This window comes from Eublepharis macularius, chromosome 8, assembly GCF_028583425.1.
Source record: "Eublepharis macularius isolate TG4126 chromosome 8, MPM_Emac_v1.0, whole genome shotgun sequence".
Classification (NCBI taxonomy): Eukaryota; Metazoa; Chordata; class Lepidosauria; order Squamata; family Eublepharidae; genus Eublepharis; species Eublepharis macularius.
The window spans coordinates 111,729,193-111,751,050 of NC_072797.1; the positions used below are offsets into that span (position 1 = coordinate 111,729,193).

Sequence of the window (21,858 nt, forward strand, 5' to 3'; positions counted from 1 at the left end):
TTTCATGTAGCCTTCCGCTAATTGTTTCCCCTAGGCCTTGCCATGTGCTTCTCTCTAGATCAGGAGTGCTGACTGCCTCCTGCCAATGCCATGTGCTCAGTGTCTGGAACAAGTGCAAAGATTGTCGACAAACATGTGCTCAGCCTCTGGATCTATCATGATGACCATCCCTACCCAACAGGCATTTATTGACCTTGGACTACCCCCTTACCCTGTTATAAATGGGCAGAATTAGCCATAAGTCCACTGGCTTGAGTAGCACACTGTAACTGCTCCCTCAATGGAAACGGCTTAATTTTTCTAAATTGTTTTTATGACTTCAAGACCGCTTTTCTCTGAAATCTCCAGACTCATACCACCAATGTTCTGTGCCTTAGGTGTGTAAGAAAATGTGAACTCCAGGTAAAAATCTTGAAGAGCTTCTTGAGCCCCGTTTTCTTCAAGGTCGAGAAACTTGCTATGATATTAGCTAACTTTTAACAAATAGCCATAAGACATCTCTTTTCTCCCCCACCAGCAATGGGCCATCTGTTCCTAAGTTTCCCAGTGCAAGTGGGATCCACATTAGGCTAGATCTCTGTAAGGGATGGATGGCCATGATGATAAAGTAAGAGGAGAGCGTTTCAGAATGTTCTTAAATAATTTCATCTCTCCTTGATGCCATCTTCCCTGGTACAAAGGAGAAAAATGGAGAAGCTTGGGGCCTTAGAGCTTGATAAGGAGAGCTAAGGGAAACTATAACCTCCCTTCTAGATTCAGCCTTGTTCTCCCACCCAGCTCAATAGTGGTGGTTGCCCCATTAAGATGGGACAAGTGAGGAGTGGACAGGCAGCACCATTAGCATGAACTGCTGTAGTCTTCTGCCTCCTGCCCGGGATGGACATGGGACAGTGCCTTAGGAATTCCAAAGGAAATATGCTAAGTACACCTGAGCAGGGTCTTATTGGCAGATCTTAAAGCAAGAATTGTGTGTGAGGGATAGAGGATTCATACCTGACTAGTTAGTCTCCCATAAACGAACATTACAAAAACCTACTAAAATAGCAAATAAATAAAAATGACAATAAAGACTTACTAACCTTTAATTTCTCTTTGCTGACTGGATGAATGAGATTATTCCAGTGTTACAAATATCCATTTTGAACAGTGGGCATCCTATCATCAGTTTATCTTTCTGAAGCGTGTTAATAGGAATGTTACTTTCTTTATCCCAAAGTTTAGGAATTTTATTTCAGTAATATCGCTACACACAGTGCTTTGTGAAGTGTTGGGTAGAACAGCTATTCTTTTTCCTTCGTGGACATTAAAAATATGTTAATTTTTTTTTAAAAAAAAAAACAGGACTGAACGTATTAATAGAGGAAAGGAGCGTTCGGATCCCCAGCAGCTATGCCAGGAAGATTCTGATGCTGTGTGGAATGAGCTGGCTTATTTCAAAAAGGAACACAAAAAGCTATTGATTGAAAAGTGAGTTTCTGTTTGTTTGGGGTTTTAAAAAAATTACATATACAATGAGAAATGTGGTGCTGGTTCTCTGAGTCTTTTTCTTGTTGGGGCTTGAAGGCCACTCAGAGGAATTCCTTTCAAATACCAAAATTAAAACATCTTCCTTTCCAAAAACAAAGAGGAAAAACGTAAGTCCTCCCCCTCCCCCTGAAATCAGTGACAAGTTTGCTAGCACTAACTGAAGCTGTATTACATGATCTAGGGATTGTGTTAATTAATGTGGCTCTCATCTGTTGGAGGTGTCGCTCTTCATTAGCCTGTATTTTACACACTGCCGTGCTTCATTTTTGGAATGAGGTGGTGAGGGGATAACCTAGCCAGCCATCCTTGTTTGATCTCCTTGATACATACGCAATGCAGAATGCCTCTGCTCTCTTGGTTCCCTGCCCTGTCCTGCTAATCCCAGCTGAGCTCATTATGGTGTAGCCTTGCTGCTACTCTTGGAGCCAGAGCTGTCCAAGCTAATTACTGGTAGCAGCAGAGCTGCCTGTTAAGGGTCTGGAATGGATCTGCTAACATGGTCCTTCGTAGTGACCTGCAAAAAGCACGAGGGAGTTACTCTCTTTCTTGCCGTGCACAGCCTGTCCTTTGGGTTTAGTGCTGATCCCTTCACACAGCTCTTTTAGCTGTGGTAAGTGTAAAACTTGGTGAAGGAATTCTTACTTTAGAAAACATACAGTTTGCCTCTTTGATCTTTGTAATTCATAGACTATTATACTCACCCTGGTAAAGGAAGAACATTCCCTTTCACACTAGACAAAAAGGAAGGCACTAGGCATTGCATAATTAGCCTTTTTAATGATGTTTTAAAATGTCTTTGTCAAGTTGATTTTGTTGTCTAGCAGTGAGCATGCTTGAAACTCAGCAGTTTGGGGTTCTTTTTAAGACTCTATTCAGTGTGTTTGTTGGGACTTTATTCAGCGTGTTTATCTGCATCGACAAGAACATCCAGATTATTCTCTCAGCAGTAGAATGTTCTACCAAAAGCACTCTTCTCTCTCTAGCACCAGCTTCTTTATCTCAGCCTGTGATGTTACCAAGTTTTGCTAAGATAATGAGATCCTCCCCTGAGATCCTCGCTTCAGAAGTTCATCTAACATAAGTAACAGAACAAAAGCTGGAACAGTAAATATCAGCTAAAGAATAGAGCTCTGAATGTGCTGGATCGCTGCAGAACCAAATATATGCATATGTGTGGGTGGGTGGGTGGGGGGAACAGCGTGAATTGAAGGTTCATGTACTTAATAACTGGCCACTGTGCACATTTACCACAGAAACTGACCATCTGACCCTGGAATAATCATGGTCTTCACGTAACCACAGATAACCTCAGTTTCAGCAGCATTTACTATTACTTGCCTGGGACATATCTCATGCACAGCCAACAGAAGATATAGAAAATCTGCCTTTTGCTAGGAGAAAGTCTGCTTTGATTGAGCTTGAGATAATTTCCTAAATAAAAAATATTAGGGATACAGCCAGGGCTTTTTTTCAGCTGGAACGCAGTGGAACAGAGTTCCGGCACCTCTTGAAAATGGTCACATGGCTGGTGGCCCTGCCCCTGATCTCCAAACAGAGGAGAGTTTAGATCACCCTCCGCGCACAGCACGGAGGGCAATCAAAACTCCCCTCTGTCTGGAGATCAGGGGGTGGGGGCACCAGCTATGTGACCATTTTTGCTGAGGGCAATTTAAATTTTTAAAAACTCCTCCCCTTGTTCCAGCTGACCCAAAATGACATCATTGCGCGGTCCCAGAAGCATGTGTGCACTTCGTGTGTGTACATGTGGTACCAGGGGTGCCACCTCCCATCAGGAGTTACCCGCTGTGCTGGCAACCCACTGAGTTCCACCACCTCTTTTCCCCCAAAAAAGCTCTGCATACAGTCAGGAACTCTTGTTTTATTACGGCATGAAGAAGCTTGGGGCTCCTGGATTTTGTGTCTTCTCACCCTTTCTTCCTTTCCTGTTGTGCATGGTTCATTAATTAAATGCTTCAGCTTTTGCAGGAAGGTTGTTTACATCTGAATTATAATATATGTTTTTTTCCCTTTCTGCCTTCCATACTATGGTTTATTCAAATTGTTGCTTTCTAGAAGTGTGGAAATGTTTGACTTGCTGTGTACAAAGGGTTGAAGGAACCCAAAGATCCCCTAAATGACAAATCAGGGTTCATTTTTATGTATAAAATGTGCCATTTGTAGTCCATGAAGAAATTACTTGCCTTGTCTTTTTAGCCTGCCTAGTTGCTTTTGATATAGATGTACAACTATTTAATTGTGGAATTTATGTGACATAATTTTCCTTAAAGGCTATTTTTCATATTACCTTTAGAGAACCCAACTGTTTTATGGGATCATGTGAAGGAAAGGACAGCTGTTCTCTGAAATTATTGGGAAGTTTATGATATAAGGCCATTCTTCATATCATGTGACATTCCACATATTGGGCGGGGGGGGGGGAAGCCTGTTCAGTTGGATGCACTTGGCAGAGCTTAAAAGTTTCACCATGTGTAGTAATTAAGCTCATTTATTTATTTTTTATTTACATTATTTATAGCCCACCTTTTGCACTGAGACCTATGGTGGATTGCACAGTGTAATTCAATACAATCAACATCTGGGACATTTGATAAACAATACAAAAGGGTATAGGCTGCAGAAATTTGACAAGGTGAAATCTGATACAGAACTGAAATAAGCAATTTGACATAACTTATTGAATGACTTGGAAACAACCCAGTAGGAGCATACTTATAGTCAAAGACAGTGTACAGTAGTTCAGTCTAGACATGGGCATGAACGGAAAAAAGCCCCCAAATAAGCTGTTCGTTGTTCATTGCCATCCACGAACAACAAACAGTAACGAACATGACCCTGTTCACAAACATGTTTGTTGTTCGTTGTTTGTGGCCCTTTAAAGATCCCTTTAAATCCCCCCTGCCACCTGCCAGCTGATAGTTTAAAGGGCTCTTTCCTGCCATGTACAAGGGACAGGGCCCTTTAAACAACCCACAAACTAACCTTCCCAATGTCCAATACCCACCAAATTTGCAGGGGACATAGTCCTCACTGTCGTCCAAAGACCCCCCCAAGTTTAAGAGAGATTGCACCCTGGGAAAGGCATAATCCATGGGTCCCCCCCCCCCTTTGCTGTCATTTTCTCTTCACAGTGGCAAAAACAGGACTCTCTGCTGGAAGTACTTTGAAGGGTTAAAGCCAGAAGGAAAGCCAGAAGGAGTTCAGACAGAGTTCAGTCTCTGCCTCTGTTGCCAGGGGAATTGATTGAAAAGCTCCAGACTGTCTGGCTTGACGAATTGCTGACGAAGGCAACGAATGAGGCTTGCAACGACCACTTGTTCGTTTAGAATGGGGCCTCACGACCAGCTTGTTTGCGAACAGACAAATGGGCTGTTCGTGGTTTTTTTCCGTTTGTAATGCTGTTCGTGCCCATGTCTAGCTACAGTCCCTGTCCTTTATAAAAACATCTCTTTGAACCATTTCCTTGAAGTACAGCCTATTACCTATATAAGAAAGCCTTCCTGAATAATTTAGTTTTGCACAGTTTGCAGAAAGCCGAGAGTGGGAGCAGAAAAGTCATTCCATAAGGTGGAGGCCACTACAGAGAATGTGTGTTGATTGTGTTGATAACTGAGCTGTTGGTTGTGCCCGTTTGCAGGGTGGCACCTGCAGAAGGCTCTGTTCAGATGAGTGAAGCTGTCATAGTAGAGTATAGGGAGAGAGGTTATCCCGTAGATATGCGGCCATGAAGGGCTTTGTCTGTGAGAGCCAAAACTTTGAATTGAGTGTGGTAACTAATGGTTAGCCAGTGAAGTGACTGCAGAATGAGAGTAATATGCATGCTCTGTCTATCTCCCGATAATAATCAAGCTGCAGTGTTTTATATCAGCTGAAGTCTTTGGGCTGACTTTGAGGGGAGACCTATGCATTACAATAGTCAAGTCTCACTGTTATCATGGCATGAATCCAGGTGGCTAGATTGGCTGGGTTAACATAGGGGGCCACCTTCCAGGCTAGACTGCGTTTGTAGAAGGTATTTTTTGTAGCTGCATTAACTTGCTTTTCTATCAGCATCCATTATAACTACTAGACTCTTAATCAAGTATGCAAGAGTCCTATTGCAACTGACGGAATGCTGTTGCTTAGTACACCAGTTGCAATAGGATGAGGAAGAAAGAGGAATGCTAACTGAAGTTCTCCTGAAATGGAGGATGGATGGCTATCTCATTACATTTGATCAGGGCTTTTTTTCTGGAAAAAGAGGTGGTGGAACTCAGTTGGCCTCGGAGAAAATGGTCACATGTCTGGTGGCCCCGCCCCCTGATCTCCAGACAGAGGGGAGTTTAGATTGCAATCTCAACTCCCCTCTCTCTGGAGATCAGGGGGCAAGGTCACCTGCCATGTGACCATTTTCAAGAGGTTCCGGAACTCCGTTCCACCGTGTTCCAGCTGAAAAAAGCCCTGCATCTGATAACTATGAATTAAAACAAATTAGATTTATTAGACCCTATTGTTTAGAGCAATACAACTGGATGCCATTTTGTACATGTGAGCAGCATTGGTACAGTCTATGTGTGAGTGTATACACTAATGTGCACTGAAGGGGGATTGCTACTGTTGCAGTAGTAGATGAGGTGAATGTATGTTGACGGCAGCTAGGAATTTAGTTGCATGCACAATGCACCATGTGACAGACAGGTGAGGTATTTCAGTTCTTTTTCCTAAGTCAGATGGAAAAGACAGCAGCATATTAATGCAGTCTACATAAACTTCCCAAGATTTGTCCTGATCACCATCAAAGAAAAACACTAAAATGCTGATCCAAAACTTATGATTGCTTCCATGCTTCTGTTGGATTATGCTGCTATATAGAGCTCATTTACATCTTTTTCACTATCAGAATTAAACATTGGCAAAATTGGTTAGGGCTTTCTTTTTTCTTTCTAGAAAGCCTACTTTTAGATGTTTGCATTCTAAACGTTTGTGTAAATGGCTAGCTCTTCATCATTATGAACATTTTAAAATAATTATTTAGCTTACCCAAATACCTCTGGGCCAGTTGCATCAGCTTTTTCAGCATATGTATTCTAAATGGTCTTCATCTATACTGAACTGAGATGTAAGCCCGTTGTTGCAGACAGCACATAAGCCAGGAGCAACCTTGAAGAAGATTACAAAAAACAAACCAGCCTGTATTCTTACATTAGCTGCTAAGGTTTCTAAATATAGGGTATTACTACTGATATGTGGTCAGAATTCCCCTTCCCGGGAAGATTTACTATAGAACAAATGCATTTTTATAGCTTCAAAACATATCTCAAGGTGTTGCCTCCCAACATGGAGGCACAAGAAGCATATTTCTTTTCCAATAAACCTACTCAATAGCTCCAACTCAAAGTGCTGCTGCTGAGCTCAGTTATCCATGGAGTTTACATTGCGGCACTTGGTTCTTCGCTTTGGTGTCAATCTTGTGTTTTGAACTCCCAAGGAAGTTTTCTGTGGTATCCCTTTTGTTGAATTTGTTTTGCTGAGCTTTTGAAGTGCACAAGGCTGTAATGTGCACGTTGTTCCTTGTTTGTGATAGTTATTTTACAATTATACTTTTTTTCTTTAAAAATTATGTATTTCTACTGAATTAGCATCAGATCATGCTGCAAGTGAGGGTCATATTGTCCTTTTTTTCTCATATGTGAGCATATCTGATTGACTGCTGAGTGCATTTTTTACGTTTTATGGTCAAATCTAATACATGAACAACAGAAATGTGATATAAAAACATGATCATTCTATCTGGATGACTTCATTTGGTGATGCCTGATGAAGTAAGCAAGCTTCTGAAAGTGTGTTGCTATCACATCCGGCTTGATCGTTTCTTTCATGGCTCATAGTGTCAAACATGATTGGTCTGGAAGATATATACCTCTTTTTTTGAAGGTGTTGTTCTGACAGCTTTGAACCACCTCCCAAAGAAGGCATTCCTAGACCCAAATGACCTAAACAACTATTGCCTGGAGGGCAATGTTACATTCTTGGGACTGAGTGAGTAGTGGCTATGCAGCTTTATATAAGCTTGGATAAAACAAATTATCTACAGATTCAGGCCTTGAATTGGGATGGAAACAGCCTTAGATGCCCTGATTGATCTTTACTGAGCAAATGTTGGGGAGGGAATCCCTGTGGATTCTCCTGGGCTTTTGTTCCCATGACAAGGATATCATGGGGAGGTTAGGTGTGTTTGAGAGTTAGGTGTTGGTTCCGCTCTTATTTGGCTGGACAGTTCCAGAAGGTGGTACTGAGGGGACTGACTGCTGAGGGCCTCCATGGCATTTGTGATATGGGGCCCCCACAAGAGTGACATCTACATGAAACTGCTGGAAGAGATTGTCTGGGTATTTGCAATTACCCAACTTTTTCCCGTCAGTGGAGTCAGGTGCGTCTGTGGAGATCCTGAACAGGTGCCTGAAAAAGATAATCAGATGGATGACTGCCAATAAAGTGCTGTTCATTGTAGGCAAGACTGAATTGCTATTGTTCAGTTACAAAGCTGCTTGGACACTAAATAGCAGTCTGTTCTGAAGAGGGTTGCGTTCACCTTGAATGAGCAGATTCATAGGTTGGGGGAAGCTGCTGGATCCTGGCCTCTGGTGGAGGTTGTAGTATCCTTTGTGATACATAGTACTTTTTAGCAGCTTTGGTTGATAAGCCAGGTAGGGTCATTTCTTGAAAAGCATGATCTGGCAATAGGTCGCTTACTACAATGCAATGTTCATAGGTTTGCCTTTAAAAACTGTCTGGAAACTTAAGTTGGTCTAAAATGCAGTGGATAGGCTATTGTTGGGGGTCTGGAAACAGGGATCATGTTACTCAGGTGCCGAACTGCTCTGCACTGTCTGCCTCTCTGTTTCCAGGCACAATTCAAACTGCCAGGTCTTACTTTTAAGGCCATAAATGGCTTGGGACCATGGGTCCTTCTTGGTTTCTTTCTATATAGTCTAGCCTACTGTTTAAGATCCTTTCCCCACCTACAGAGGAAAGGTGCTGACAACTAGAAACAGGGCTTTTTCAGGTGTGGCGCCTTTGGAATGCCACCCCCCTCGAGGGTCATCTGATGCCTATCTAAGGTGCTGAGACATTTCTTTTTTCTAGGCCAAGTGTCCCAAGCTATTCCTACGGTTTGCTTCTAGCATGAGGACTGTTTTTTGAATATCATTTTAGGCTGGTGAATGTTGTTTTGTGGTGCATTTTGTGCCTATTCTTGTCTTTAAGAGTTTGTTTTTATATTATTAATTCTTACGTTGTTATTTTTACGATTTTTTTTTGCTTTTATGATTTTATTGTTTTGTTTTTACTTTGTGAGATGCTTCAAGCATGTCTCTGGAATGACAGCATAAAAAGTCTTTAAGTAACTGGTAGTGGGTACAAGCAACTGTGAATCTCACATATTAGCACGTGGAAAGGGCTGCTGTGATCATAGTAATTGTTACCAGCTTTATTGGTGTACTACAAGGTCATGCATTACATTTCTCTGCACAGGCAAATATATGTTTGGACTGCTCATGTAAATGAAAATGGGCAGTGTAAACCCACCCTTGGTCTTGTATATAGTATGGGTCATTTTTCTGCAGTGTCCATTCAAGAATTTCTACAAGTCAAATAATACAAGAACTTTGCATTGTGGCCACATCAAAATATTAAAATTATGTCAGACTTCTTCTGTTGGGGACTTCCTTCCTTCTCTTGCCCTCAAGTTTATATAGAAGCCCATTTATGGAAGCAGGGTTTTGAAGGGAGGCTGCTACAGATAAGACTGGAATTTTTATTTGTGGGAAAATGTGGTGTGGAAAGGGAGCAGTTATTTTATTGTATCATCTGGCTGATGATCAATATGAGAGATGTTTGGGAGCCAGAGAAGAAGAACCACTGCTGCTGTGATTGATTTTGTAATTTTATTGTGCTTTTGGATTTGCCAAAAGTTCTCGGGGGTCTGGAAGGGATATGTCTCCTATGAAAAAGTTTATGTACAAATGAGGCAATGATTATCTAAAGTGTTTCACAGAGGTTAATAGAGATAGGCCTCCTACATTAAATTATTTTTAATAATGCTGACTATTATTAAACAGTGGGGGCATTCTGAGTTCTTGTCGCTTCCTAACTATACAAGGCCTTAAGTGAATGAATACTTCCATGCTGCACAACAGCTTCTTTCCCTTGATTGGAATAATGAGGTGGAATGTAATGCTCCTTGCATGCAATTTGTGACAGGGAAAACTTATTAATATGATTTATCTCTGACTAACTCAGTCAAAGGGAGTTAAGGTTGTACTTTATGTCAGCTATAAAATGTAAACTCCCATTTTATGTTTTGATTTTCCAACGCAGCTTTGGCTTGATCCAAACATTGCTCTGTGATTTGGGAGTTGTTATAGTATGGTTTGGCCCTACACTGTGCTCTGTTTTGATTCCCTCAAGACCCGGCATGAGCTTGTGATTTGGGAGCTGTTTTAGGGTGGTTTGACCATACATTGCTCTGGTTATGTCTGTAAACATGATTGGCTTGACTGAAATAGATACTTTGTGGTCTGCCATCATTTTATGCCCTTAAAGTATACATTTGAATAGGCCTTTAAGGATGGGCTTAGGTTAACCCCATGCTTCTGGGTAGATGGGAATATGACTAGGGATGATTTCCAACTCCCGGTGATACAAATTGGAAAAGTCCTAGTGCTGCCATAGCTGATGATGCTAGCTCTGTTCAGGCTGCAGATACTGAAGTGATGCTTGTTGGGAAGGCAGAGATCTTGAAGGACATTGTACTCCCCACTTTCGATGGAGTTTGTCTGACCCTTGCAGACTCAGTAAAAAGCCTAGGGGTTATACTGGATTCAGCATTATTACTAGAAAAACAAGTTAAGGCAGCAGCAAAAAATGCTTTCTACAACCTCACTCTAACCTGGAAGATGGCTTCTCATCTTGACACGGCTGACCTGGCCACTTGGATCCATGCTATGGTAACATCAAGGCTTGACTATTGTAATGCTCTATACATTGGCCTCCCATTTAAGGTAAGTAGGAGGCTCCAATTAGTGCAAAATTCTGCAGCTTGATTGTTATCAGGAGCGAGCAGGAGCATGAACATCACTCCCATCCTACAGTCACTCCACTGACTACCCATCGTTTACTGTGCTCAGTTCAAAGTATTAGTTATTACTAGAGATGGGCACAAACCAGAAAAAAACCGAACCATGTGGTTCGTGGTTCGTCAAATTTCACGAACTACGAACTTTCATGAACCTGGTTCATGAAAATGTCACTTCCACGTCAGAAAACCGTCACTTCTGGGTCAGCAGAAGGTCACTTCTGGGCCAGCAGGTCTGCAGGAAGTCCATCCCCTGTTGCCTAGGAAACTGATTGATTGGCACCAGGCTGTCTGCAGTGACGAACCAAAAAACGAACCTAACGAACCAGCCTAAAATTTCACAGCGGTTCATCAGAAATGGGATCTGATGAACTGTGGTTCGCGAACCACGAACCAGCCTGGTTCGTGCTTAATTTTGGTTCATATTTTGGTTTGTGCCCATCTCTAGTTATTACATACAAAGTTCTTCACGGCTTTAGTCCGGCATACCTACAGGACCGCCTCCCTCCCTATGTTCCTCCACAGCAGCTTCGCTATCTGAACAGGGTCTCCTGCAGGTACCAGGCTGCACACAGGTGAAGTCAGCAGCAGCCCATACACGGGCTTTCTTAGATTTATTGAAAGCACTTTACGCCAATATTTGGTCTGCAAGGCATCTTATAAAACTTCTGATAACAGGTTAAAACATACAAATACATTTGTTTCATATCCTTTTCATTTAATCACCACAATATTGTGAAAATGGGAACATTTCTCAGGCATAAAGTGAACAAAAATGATAGAACCTAAAGAATAAAATTTCTACATAAATGCACATCAGGTACTTTTTAACTATAGTCCTACTATAGCCATTACATTCTCCTGCAATGGTAGGTCTTACTTGGTAATGTCAGCTGTTGTGGAGGTGGATATCCTTGCAGTTCTTATTCAACTAACCCTAGATGGAAGATCCAGAAAAATGTCAAACAGCTGTCCTATGCTTGTTGAGGGGCTGCTTGATGGTTATCAAACAGCAGTTACTCTCTGATAACTCAAATTGGCTAAGGAATTCAATAAATCATTCTCAGTATCATGAACATGACTAAAATGTAAGTAATTCTTGTACCTTTTTTGGTTTGTTTTTTGCTTTACACTCTCATTTGGCAGCCTTATCCCCCAAAGTATGTAATGGTTTTTTGCTTTCTCACACAGGCTAGATCAAACACCTGCTCCAAGATTTGCTCTTGTCTCCCAAAGCTGTCAGTTGACACACAAATATACAGACCTTTGGAAAGCGCAGATTTTGCCCTTATTGCACACAGATGTACCTGAATTTTAACAGTAGAGTAGCAAAGGGAAAACTTTTGTCATACTCATATTTGACTCCTTAAAAAGCCAGATAAGGAATAGGACCAGGCTTATTCCTGATATTGCAACCTTTAGGAGTACAGGGGTATACAAGCACACCAAGCTATGCCATTCTTTTTAGTCCTAATTTATGTCATCTGTATTGTCCATGGAATTAAAGGGCAATTTTTAAAAAATCAGTTTTACCAAGATTCATTGAGTAACTAGAGTTAAATTGGCTTTTACATAGTAATAAACAGTAGCTTGACTATCTTCCTGTATTCAAGAAACTACATTAATTTCTGTCAGCAGTTGAAAGCTTTAAATAATTTGAAGTTAGTGTACCACTATATAATACCAAACAACAAGAAATGTTGAGACTTTCACTTGTCCTTTTACAATTCTAATTTGGGACATCAGCCTTCTGTTTGATTATTATTTCCCATGTTTTGGCAAGCTGGTCCATCTGCATTTTCCATTAACGTTACTATTCGGTTTTGGGCTCGTGTTCTCTTTTACTAAAACATCTTTGCTTTTTCCTCCCAAGTTTAAATATAGAAGAAACATTTCATTGCTTTAAATTTTTAAAGGTTGATAACACAGTGTTTATGATGCTTTTCAAGAAAAAAGGAGTGACAATTTTTAATTACAAGGCTCCAGTGGGTTATCTTTTCCTGATGGACAGAAGTAAAGCTGTAACTTCTCAGTGGGCTCATTTTATGCATTATATGTGGGCAAAACTGCATTTACCATTTAATGTATGCTTAGTGTGTGGCTACAGCCAATCCAGCCCCTCTGAGGAACCTATCTATATAATTATGTATATTATGAAACTATGCATACATAAAGTATCTTAGGTGTACATTGAAAATGTAAAATATAGACCCCCCCAAAATGAAGCATTATAAATATGTATAATGCTTCATTTGGGGGGGGGGGTTCTATATTTTACATTTTCGATGTACACCTAAGATACTTTATGTATGCATAGTTTCAGTAGGTGGCCATGTTGGTCTGCAGTAGAAGAGCAAGATTTGGAACTAGATTGGTCTAGGTAGTCTTTAAGGTGCTACTCGACCCAAATCTTGCTCTTTATGTGTGCAGTAACCCTTAGAGATGGGCGAGAAGGCTTGCTATTGCCCAGTCTTGTTAGATCTTGGAAGCTAAGCAGGGTCAGTACTTAGGTAGGGAACCATCAAGGAAGCCTCAGCAGAGGAAGGCAATGGCAAACAACCTCTGCTTCATCTTCATTCTTCTGTACAGGTACACGTTGAGACTACGCAGGCCAGCTGATCAAAAATTTTTTGCTCGCTTCACTAGAGCTCTATTAGGGCTATAGATGTAATTTTAGAAAATTTTAGAAATTTTAAAATTTTAGTGCTGTAAAATGTTTTAACTGTTAAAGGCCTATAGCCAAATACAATAAATTTGTCTACCTCATCTACTTGGTGTGAAAGCTGTGTTTGCTTTCTGATAAAGAAACAGAAGCCACCCTCTGCTGAACTTCTTTTAAAAATGGTATGTATTCATTATGGAGTTTGCTGAGAGTTAAGGTTACTTCATATGTTATTTTCTTGACTGAAGAACCAGGTTACACTTCTGCCTTTCATTAGTACAGCTAGCTATCAGAAGGATGATTTAATAATATAATTGATACTATTAATCATATCCAAGGCCATTTGTTCTCAATTATATCATAATTATGCTGAAGTTACCTCAGAATTATTCAATTCATCCTCCTTTCTTTTCCTTAAATCCTAGTCAATGCCGAATTCATAATATAGATTATTTGCATATCTGTCACATTTTTATCCTACCCTTTTCTCCAGGAAGTCAGGGGGATGTACATGCTTTTCCATTTAAAAACATTAAAGCATTTCTTTGTCCAAATGTATATACATTAAAGGTATACATTAAAGGTATACATATAACTCATTATAGATTCCTTTCCTTCCCCCCACAAACACTTCCAGCTGGTAGGGGGAGCGAGGTTTAGTCCTTCATTGCTTAGAAGGTTTATGGGGAGATTTGGTCTTGAGGACTTAAGCACTCGGATGTTCATATCCCTAGACCACACTTCATTCCATTCCAGCAGTTTTTTCAGCAGTGAAGGAACAGCAACTTCACAAAATTTTTGCAAGTCTTCATTTGTAAGAGCCAATGGCAGTTTCGAAGAGAACATATTTGCTTCATTGTTGGTGCTGGACTTCATGATTGTAATTTGCAGCCCAATCTATAGTGACTGTAAAGTTCCCATAAGAATTATATTTAACATAACGTAACCAGCTTGGATCTTCAGTTGCACGGTGCACACAGTTCTTGAGGGGAGCACCACTATTCACAGAGTCAGCTTGAGAGGTGGAGGGCAAGGGGCGAGGCAACAGTTTTTACAAAGCGTTGGCATCTCATGGGGCTCAAATCCAAGCATTGGCTGCCTTGCCACATCCCCACAGCCCACCAGCTGAGGGGGAAACTGCCAGACGGCAGTCAGTGGGAATCCATGTGGGCTTAAGTTTCTGTGTGGTTCTCCTGCCATCTCAGAGCAAACACCCCCCGGTATTCCCCGAGCTGGGCTTGCCCCTTCTGTGCCTTGCTCCCAAGATTCCTTAAGGAGATTTCCATCAATGGGGAAACCATGCTGGCCGGCTGTGTTTCCCCCCAAAAGAATCCATGCTCCATGTCAAACTGCCACAAGAGCCCCAAAGCAGCTTCCACCAAAGCTCTTAAATCTGCAACCAATTCCTTAGACCACCTCGCAGATCCTATCGCCAAAGATCCTGCCCCCAACTGGACAGGCACACAAAGTCAGGATGGAACAGCATCTCCATGGGAAAGAAAATGTTTCAGTGTTGAATCACTTAATCCCCCCCCCAAGTCCAAAAAGTGTCTAACAGCCTTTGCCATCTGTCTTCTGGCCAGATCGATCTTAGGAGAGTAAGCACCTTGCCATGAGTACCTCTCCAGCAAGTCCAAACCATTACAGGCACGTGTCCAGAAAGCAATCCCACAAAAACCCCAAGTCCATCAAGATGGCATGTGACAAGCCTGGTTGGGCACCCAGATCATTCTCCTGCCACAAGTGCGTCGGGGTAGGGGCAGCAGGGCAGCCTGTTGCAGAAACATGAGACTAAAGGAAGTACACCGCTTACCCCACATGCCAATCCACTGCACAACAACTGCTCCCTGAAGTCCCAGGGTGTCTGCCCCTTCCATATTCCACAGCGTAGCATCTAGCCCAGGCTACAGTACTATGCCTGCAGATCCAAATCACCTTCTGATGCCCTGTGGGAACTAAAAGCAAGCAGGATTAATGGCCACCCTGGGGGTGTACAGATGCTTTATATGTGTTAGACCACCATCTGGCCACTGCACGGACCTTGGGTGGGAAAAGGCCAAGGATTGCAGCCACTGTGGTGGCCCCAATTCAAAAAGAGCCAAACTTTCTGGCTGGCAGGGTCACGGCCGCTAAAAGTGCCCAAAGCACATTGACAAAACTTGTGAGGGGGGAGCTGTCAGTGTGAATAAATAGGGGACCCTGGCTAGGCAGGCCAGTCACAGGATAAGCTGACAGTGCACTGACTGGGCATGGTGAGCAGTCAGCTGACCCCAGGGAGGAGTGAGTCCCCCGCCCCGCTGATCTGTCTTCGACCATATCAAGGTGAGAACCTGAACTGAGAATCCTGCTGACTCAAGAGCCTGCCCTGACGTGTTGTGATGGGAATTGGCCATCAGCTCTCCATCCTGGAAGGCCCTAAATAAGGCCAGCATGAACACAACCTCAAACAGCTGGGTCTTGAATGCAGACCAGCAGGTGCAAGTGAGCTACCCAATGACCATTGCAATAATATGTCTGGTGATGGGTTTTTGTGTATCACCAGGGGGTGGAGCACTTCTCTAATTCTGTAGGTTTTGCCATGGTTCAAAGGAAGCCCTAGGCCTTGGTAAAAAAAGGAAATAACCGCCAGATATCTGTTCATGGTCTTAAGGGCAAAGCCCCACTCCCTGAGGGAAGCTAGGTAGCACAAGACCATGACTTCAGATGTGAGCAGCCCAGTCGGCCTCCTGTAGCTGGCAGAAAAGCACAGGAAACTGGCCAGCACGACCTGGTACACCTGAAGGGAGGAGTGGGCAATGTATGCCAATACTCCCTGCAATATTCATCACTCCCGAGGTCCCACAGATCCTCCAGAAATGGCTCTGGGGTCCAGTGGGCATCCAGGGCCATGGCGAAGAACTGTGTCACGGGCTAGGCCAGCCCAAGCAGGGTGGTTCAAGTCCAAACCTTAATGCCAGAGTCTGAGGGGAGTTCCAAGAGCAAAAGCCAGGTCAAACCGGTGGTCAGAGCACGAGATAACGCCAGGAGTGAGTCCAGAGTCCAACAGCAAGGTCAGGTACATTCCAAGGTCATTTACCGGTAGTGTCAGGTCCAAAAGCGGGCACGGGCACGGGCACGGGCACGGGCACGGGCACGGGCACGGGCACGGGCACGGGCACGGGCACGGGCACGGGCACGGGCACGGGCACGGGCACGGGCACGGTTCACAGAACACGGAGTGGTTGCAGGCAATAGACATGTTGCTTCCACGCCCGGCAGTTCCTCCAGACTGGCTCTTATAGCCAGGCGTGGTTTTCAGCCAGCTGCTGGGGCTCCATCCTGACGCTACTCATCGTCACTCTCCAGCAGCTGGCGGTGGCTCAAGAGGCGCGCACTGCGCTGTCTCTCCTGCAGTTCCAGTTTCTGGCGCTGCCTGCGGCGTTCCTTGGGCATGGGTGAACCTGGAGGAGTGGAGGCTCTTGGCTGCGCTGCACCTGTAGGAGTCCCTGGCTGAGCTTCCCCTGTGGTGTTGGAGCTAGAGGGTGCTGGTGTCTCAGCTGCTGGCTGCAAGCTCTGATCAGCCAGCAGCTGTTGCTCCTGATTGCTGGCTTCTGCTGAATCAGGGCTAGGGCTGGCTACACAGGGCTGCTCTTCTCCTGAGGAGGCCTGGCTGGCTACACGAGGCTCCTCTCCTCCAGAGGAGACCTCACTCTCAGACTGGGCCATGACAAACTGCTTCAGTTGGAATTGAGACAAGGCATCCACGATGCTGTTATGAATGCCTGCAACATAACAAGCTGATAAGGAAATGTTAGAACCCTTCTGACTTCTCCTGGGCCAAAATGATCCCCAAGTCATTGGCCATTGCCTGAAAGGTGATCAGGTGGTTGGTACAGGTGGTGCCTCCTGCTGGTGCAACTATGAGAAAATTCTCCAGGTAATGTGTTACATTTGGGCACCTCATGCAGTCCTTCGACACCCATTCAATCAATGTGCTAAAGGCTTCAAAAACTGCACAGACCTTGGAGCAGCCCATGGGCATCACCTTGGCCACGTACCAGCAGCCCCCAAATTTAAAACGCAGAAGGTAGATGTCCTCTGGGTGCACCAGGAGCAGCCAGAAGGCAGACTATGCATCGCGCTTGGCCATAAGAGCTCCAAGACTGTAAGACCTGATAAGACAGGACCGCTTGATCAAACAATGCATACCAGATGGAACAGTACTCCACCAGGGTGGCCTTATTCACAGAAGAACCCTGGAGATAGGACAAACAGTTATCAGGCAGCACTCACCTAGGACCTTCTTTGGAACCACCCCCAGAGGAGAAGTCCTCAAATTGAAGAGAAGTAGATTGAGGAAGGGACCAGTGATGCGGCCCACTACCAGCTCCCTGGCAGCCGGAGGTAGTGGCCGCCCTTGAGCCCATGACGGTGATGTGGAATTCACTGCAGAAACCCACCATCAAATTATCAGCCACTGCCATATTGGAATAATGATCAAGGATGGGGTGGAGATCCTCCTTCCGAATGGGGGTGAAAGCTAACCCCAATCCAGCAGCTGGACCACTATTTTCCAGCAGCAGCAGTCTGGGAAGCGATGCTGTTGGACTGTCCCTCCCTGTGGACACCGCTGTGAGAGGGCAGGCAGCCCCCAAAGACTGCTGACTGCTAGAGGGGTGGGGGAAAGATGCATGGGGGTGCGGGCCAAATCAGCTGTTGTATCTGTGGTCAAAATGGCACCTCAGCTGCTGGCACCTCCCTTGATTATACTCGTAACACATGTGCTTGCCCCGCTGCTACCATCCATACCTATTTCCTCCTCCCTCAAAAGGTTGGCCTTCCCTTTGATGTTGGGACCCACTAGCCACAGCCAGAGTATTTTGTAGAGATCCCAATGTGTTCTCGTATTGTGAAACACCCATTTATGGAAGTTCTGATCATAGTCAATTACTGCTGTGTCACCAGCGATCGTCTAGTGCTGAGAATGCTGACCAGGTGCTTGAACAAGTGCCAGCCCTATTCCTGGTACATTACCTACATCACTCCCATGAACACTATGTATCCTTCCATCCAATTGGCTAATGTGCATTCCTCTCCTTTCCCCCCCTTTCCTATCCCTTTTGGATCGGGGGGCGTGCTCTTCCCTTTCCCTGCCTCTTGACAAAGTAGGGAGAAGACATCCACAATAGTATCCATCCAGGATTATATTGTGGCCATTACGGGCCAGATGGACCCCCAGGTGGGTTGTACATGGTGGGAGTTGACTGAGCACCCTCCTCTCCTTGGCTGATGATACTGCCCCTGGACTGGTACCCCCATGCCCTTGCCTTGACCACGTTTGGCAAGCCATGACTGCAGGCAGCTTCACGCCAGTTGTCTCCCTGCTTCCCCTTCCTCCTCATTTCCAGAGGTTCCAGCACTGTCTGAATCCTCATTGCAGACGTGGACCTTTTGGGCTTTTTGGACCAGTGACACAACTTCTTCACTGGTTTCGCTCTCTGCTCTGTGCTCCTGAAGCTGCTGCTGGAGGGAACTGGGCACATTCATGCCTCATCGCATGCCTTGCCTTCTGGTAGCCTCACTAGCCACACAGGGAGAGGCCCCCAACAGGCTCTTGGACTGCAGCCTCTGCCATAGCCCTGGACCCAGAGGCACCCATCTGTTCCACATGTTCAATACGCAGCTCAATGGCCTTGGACAGCCCTTGCAAGTTGCAGCTGCCCAATGTAGTGCCTATGCATCCCTAGGCAGGCTGGGCCTGCCACACCACTCCTCTGTTCTTGTCCTGGGCTGGAGCCCTAGAGGAAGATGGGCAAGTGCCCCTGTCCCTTACAGAAGCTTTGACTTCGTGCTGGCTGGCTGAGTCTTGGCTCTGGCTCCTCGGTGGGGATTGGCCCTGGTCACCTTCCTGGGAGTCATGGCTTTCTATTATTTCTCCCCCCACCTTTAAAAAAAATTATGTTTATTTGCTCGATACCCCAGTTGCAGCTGCTGTTGTCCTTCCTGCGACCCAGGCTGGGAAAACAGAAAAACCGAGGAGGAGGGGTTGCTATTATTCTCCATGAGTCCTTCAACTTCCGTACATCTCTAGTACAAGCTATAGCTGGTATTGACTGCATGTACCTGTGTCTGGGAATTAAAGATAGATTGGGTATCCTTCTTGTGTATAGACCACCCAGCTCCCCCATAAGCACCCTTTCTGAATTGGCAGAGCTGCTAGCAGACATGGTTTTAGAGACACCTAGACTTATTTTTAACTTAGAATAAGTGAGATCCTGAAAATGATCTATATTTGTGGCGGAGAAAACCCGAACTCAATCTGTAATTTAATTTAAGAGTTTCTTTTCTTTTTTCTTTTTTCCACTTGTCTATGTATTGTTAGTGTATCTTCTTTTTAGATTTTTTTTATCCTTTATATTTGTTGTCTATAGTTTTTATGTTATTGTTCTAGGAGACTTCAACATCCATGCTGAGTGTTCCAAGTCAGGCCAGGCTCTGGAATTTATAGCTTCCCTGGCAACTCTGGGCCTCTTGCAAATTCTGACAGGCCCTACACATGAAAGAAGCCACACCTTAGACATAATTTTTTTGCACTGAGCCTTTAAGAGAAAACCTTGTTTTAACATTGGATGTGCATCCTGAACCATGGCCAGACCATCATCTGCTGAAGGCAAAAGTGAATATAGCCCCAACTCCCCACAAAATTGGGGGTCCAGTTAAAATGATTCACCCACAAAGGCTCATGGACCCTTCTAGATTCCAAAATGTCTTGGGGGATTTTACAATTCCAGACACATGCCCCATGGTAGCTGCCGTAGGAGTGTGGAACGCAAAGCTCCTTGAAGCTATTGACACCATTGCTCCTTATCGACCGCTCCGGCCCTTGGGATGGACACCAGCTCCATGGTTTACCATGGAGCTGGCTGACTTAAAAAGGGTTGGAAGACATCTAGAAAGGCGCTGGTGAAAAACTCGCACAGAAACAGATAGAACATGCTACAGAATCCACTGGAGGACCTATGAAGCAGAAATGAAAGTGGCAAAGAAACGTTATTTTTCAGCAACTATTGCGTCGGCTAGTTCATGACCATCCCAATTGTTTAAGATATCCAGATTTGGCAGAGAGAAGTGCAAACGCTATCCTTAGACTGTTTAGAAGGAAAGGTGCAGGCTTCCTCCCTATGGCTTTAAAAACCTATTAAGCAAAATCATTGGCCCAACTCCTATATGGCTCACAGATCGGACCCTTTGTCAACTTAGACCCTCAAAATCATCCAGTCCAAATTTCTTAGATCCTTATTTGGTGTATCTAGAAGCACTCCCAATGTAATACTTAGGCAAGAGGCCAGTATACCCAGAGTCAAAACTTGATACTGATTATACTAATCTCATACTATGTAATACGCCTTTAGTGTCATTGAGAAAGGCGGACTATAAATGACATAAATAAATAAATTAAGTCTTAGGTTGTCTGTGCATGTTCTGAATGTTACCTCAGTGACCTAGATGTATATATATTGAATTTTGCCTCAAAAAGCTCCAGTTCTTGACTTCACCTAACCTTTCCCCATTAAAGTAAATAAACTTTTTAGTTATTTTTGAGTTTTAAAAACACATCTGGTGCCATTTCTGTGGTTTAAGAACGAGGTACTGTCATACATGACCTTTACATTACAATTTATTTTTCCATTTCCATCGAGTCTATTACTGAGCAAATGGTTAAGCTTGAACATGTGACATTATAATAGGGATGTATTGTATATTGTCTTCTGTTTTCAGGTAGTTAAACATATTCTTACTTTTGCAGCTCTGTTGACTTTTATGTGTATGTTAAATTACGGAATCTTCTTGTTAGCCAGTACCCTAGCAGAATTGCTTTGCATCATTCATATTGAAAGGAACTATAGATGTGTATTTCCTGAAATCAATATTAAATGTTTCACTATTTATAATGTCGCAGTTCTTATACATTGCATCTTTTTGGTACAATATGTCATTTTGACTGATTGTTTTAAATCCATACTTTAGTACACTTTGTTCTTTATATTTTGTTCTAGACTGAATTTGGATGAAGAACTGGATCAGATGAAAGTATGTGTATCAAGGGATAAAGCGACAATACAAGAACTGAATCTGTGTCTGCAGCAAGAAAGAGAAGGTATGTTTAACTCAACTCTTATACAAAATCATGATTTGTGCTAGTTTAGAACACAAACTGTGGTTGAGAGGTCCTTCATAAATTTTAGAGCTTCTTGATACATTTTTGTTATCTTAAACAGCAAACTCTAGCTGGGAGTCCTGCCTACAAACTAGCAATAACATCACATACACAGATGTAATGGACTGAATGGCAATCAAATGATGAATCAAAATACCATTTACGATAGTTGACTTTCACATACAGCAAGTTTTGTGTGCTCATTATGTCAGTTGCTTCAGGAATAAACTCTTCCAAGTGCTGTTTATTTTGAGTCAAAGCAAAGTTTTTAGTGTGAAAGTTAAGTCGTGGTTTCCTTTAAAATGATACTCTGTCACAGTATTTCTCAGTATGCACGAT

At 43.5% G+C, this 21,858-nt stretch overlaps 1 protein-coding gene across 1 annotated transcript in view; it reads left to right on the forward strand.

Annotated features, from left to right (window-relative positions):
* Nucleotides 1-21,858, forward strand: part of CNTLN (centlein) — a 282,369-nt gene that overhangs the window by 156,208 nt on the left and 104,303 nt on the right. The window contains exons 12-13 of the mRNA XM_054986823.1: nt 1,342-1,467; nt 21,359-21,459. Coding sequence (XP_054842798.1) covers nt 1,342-1,467; nt 21,359-21,459 — 227 coding nt within the window. The remainder of the gene's footprint in view (nt 1-1,341; nt 1,468-21,358; nt 21,460-21,858) is intronic.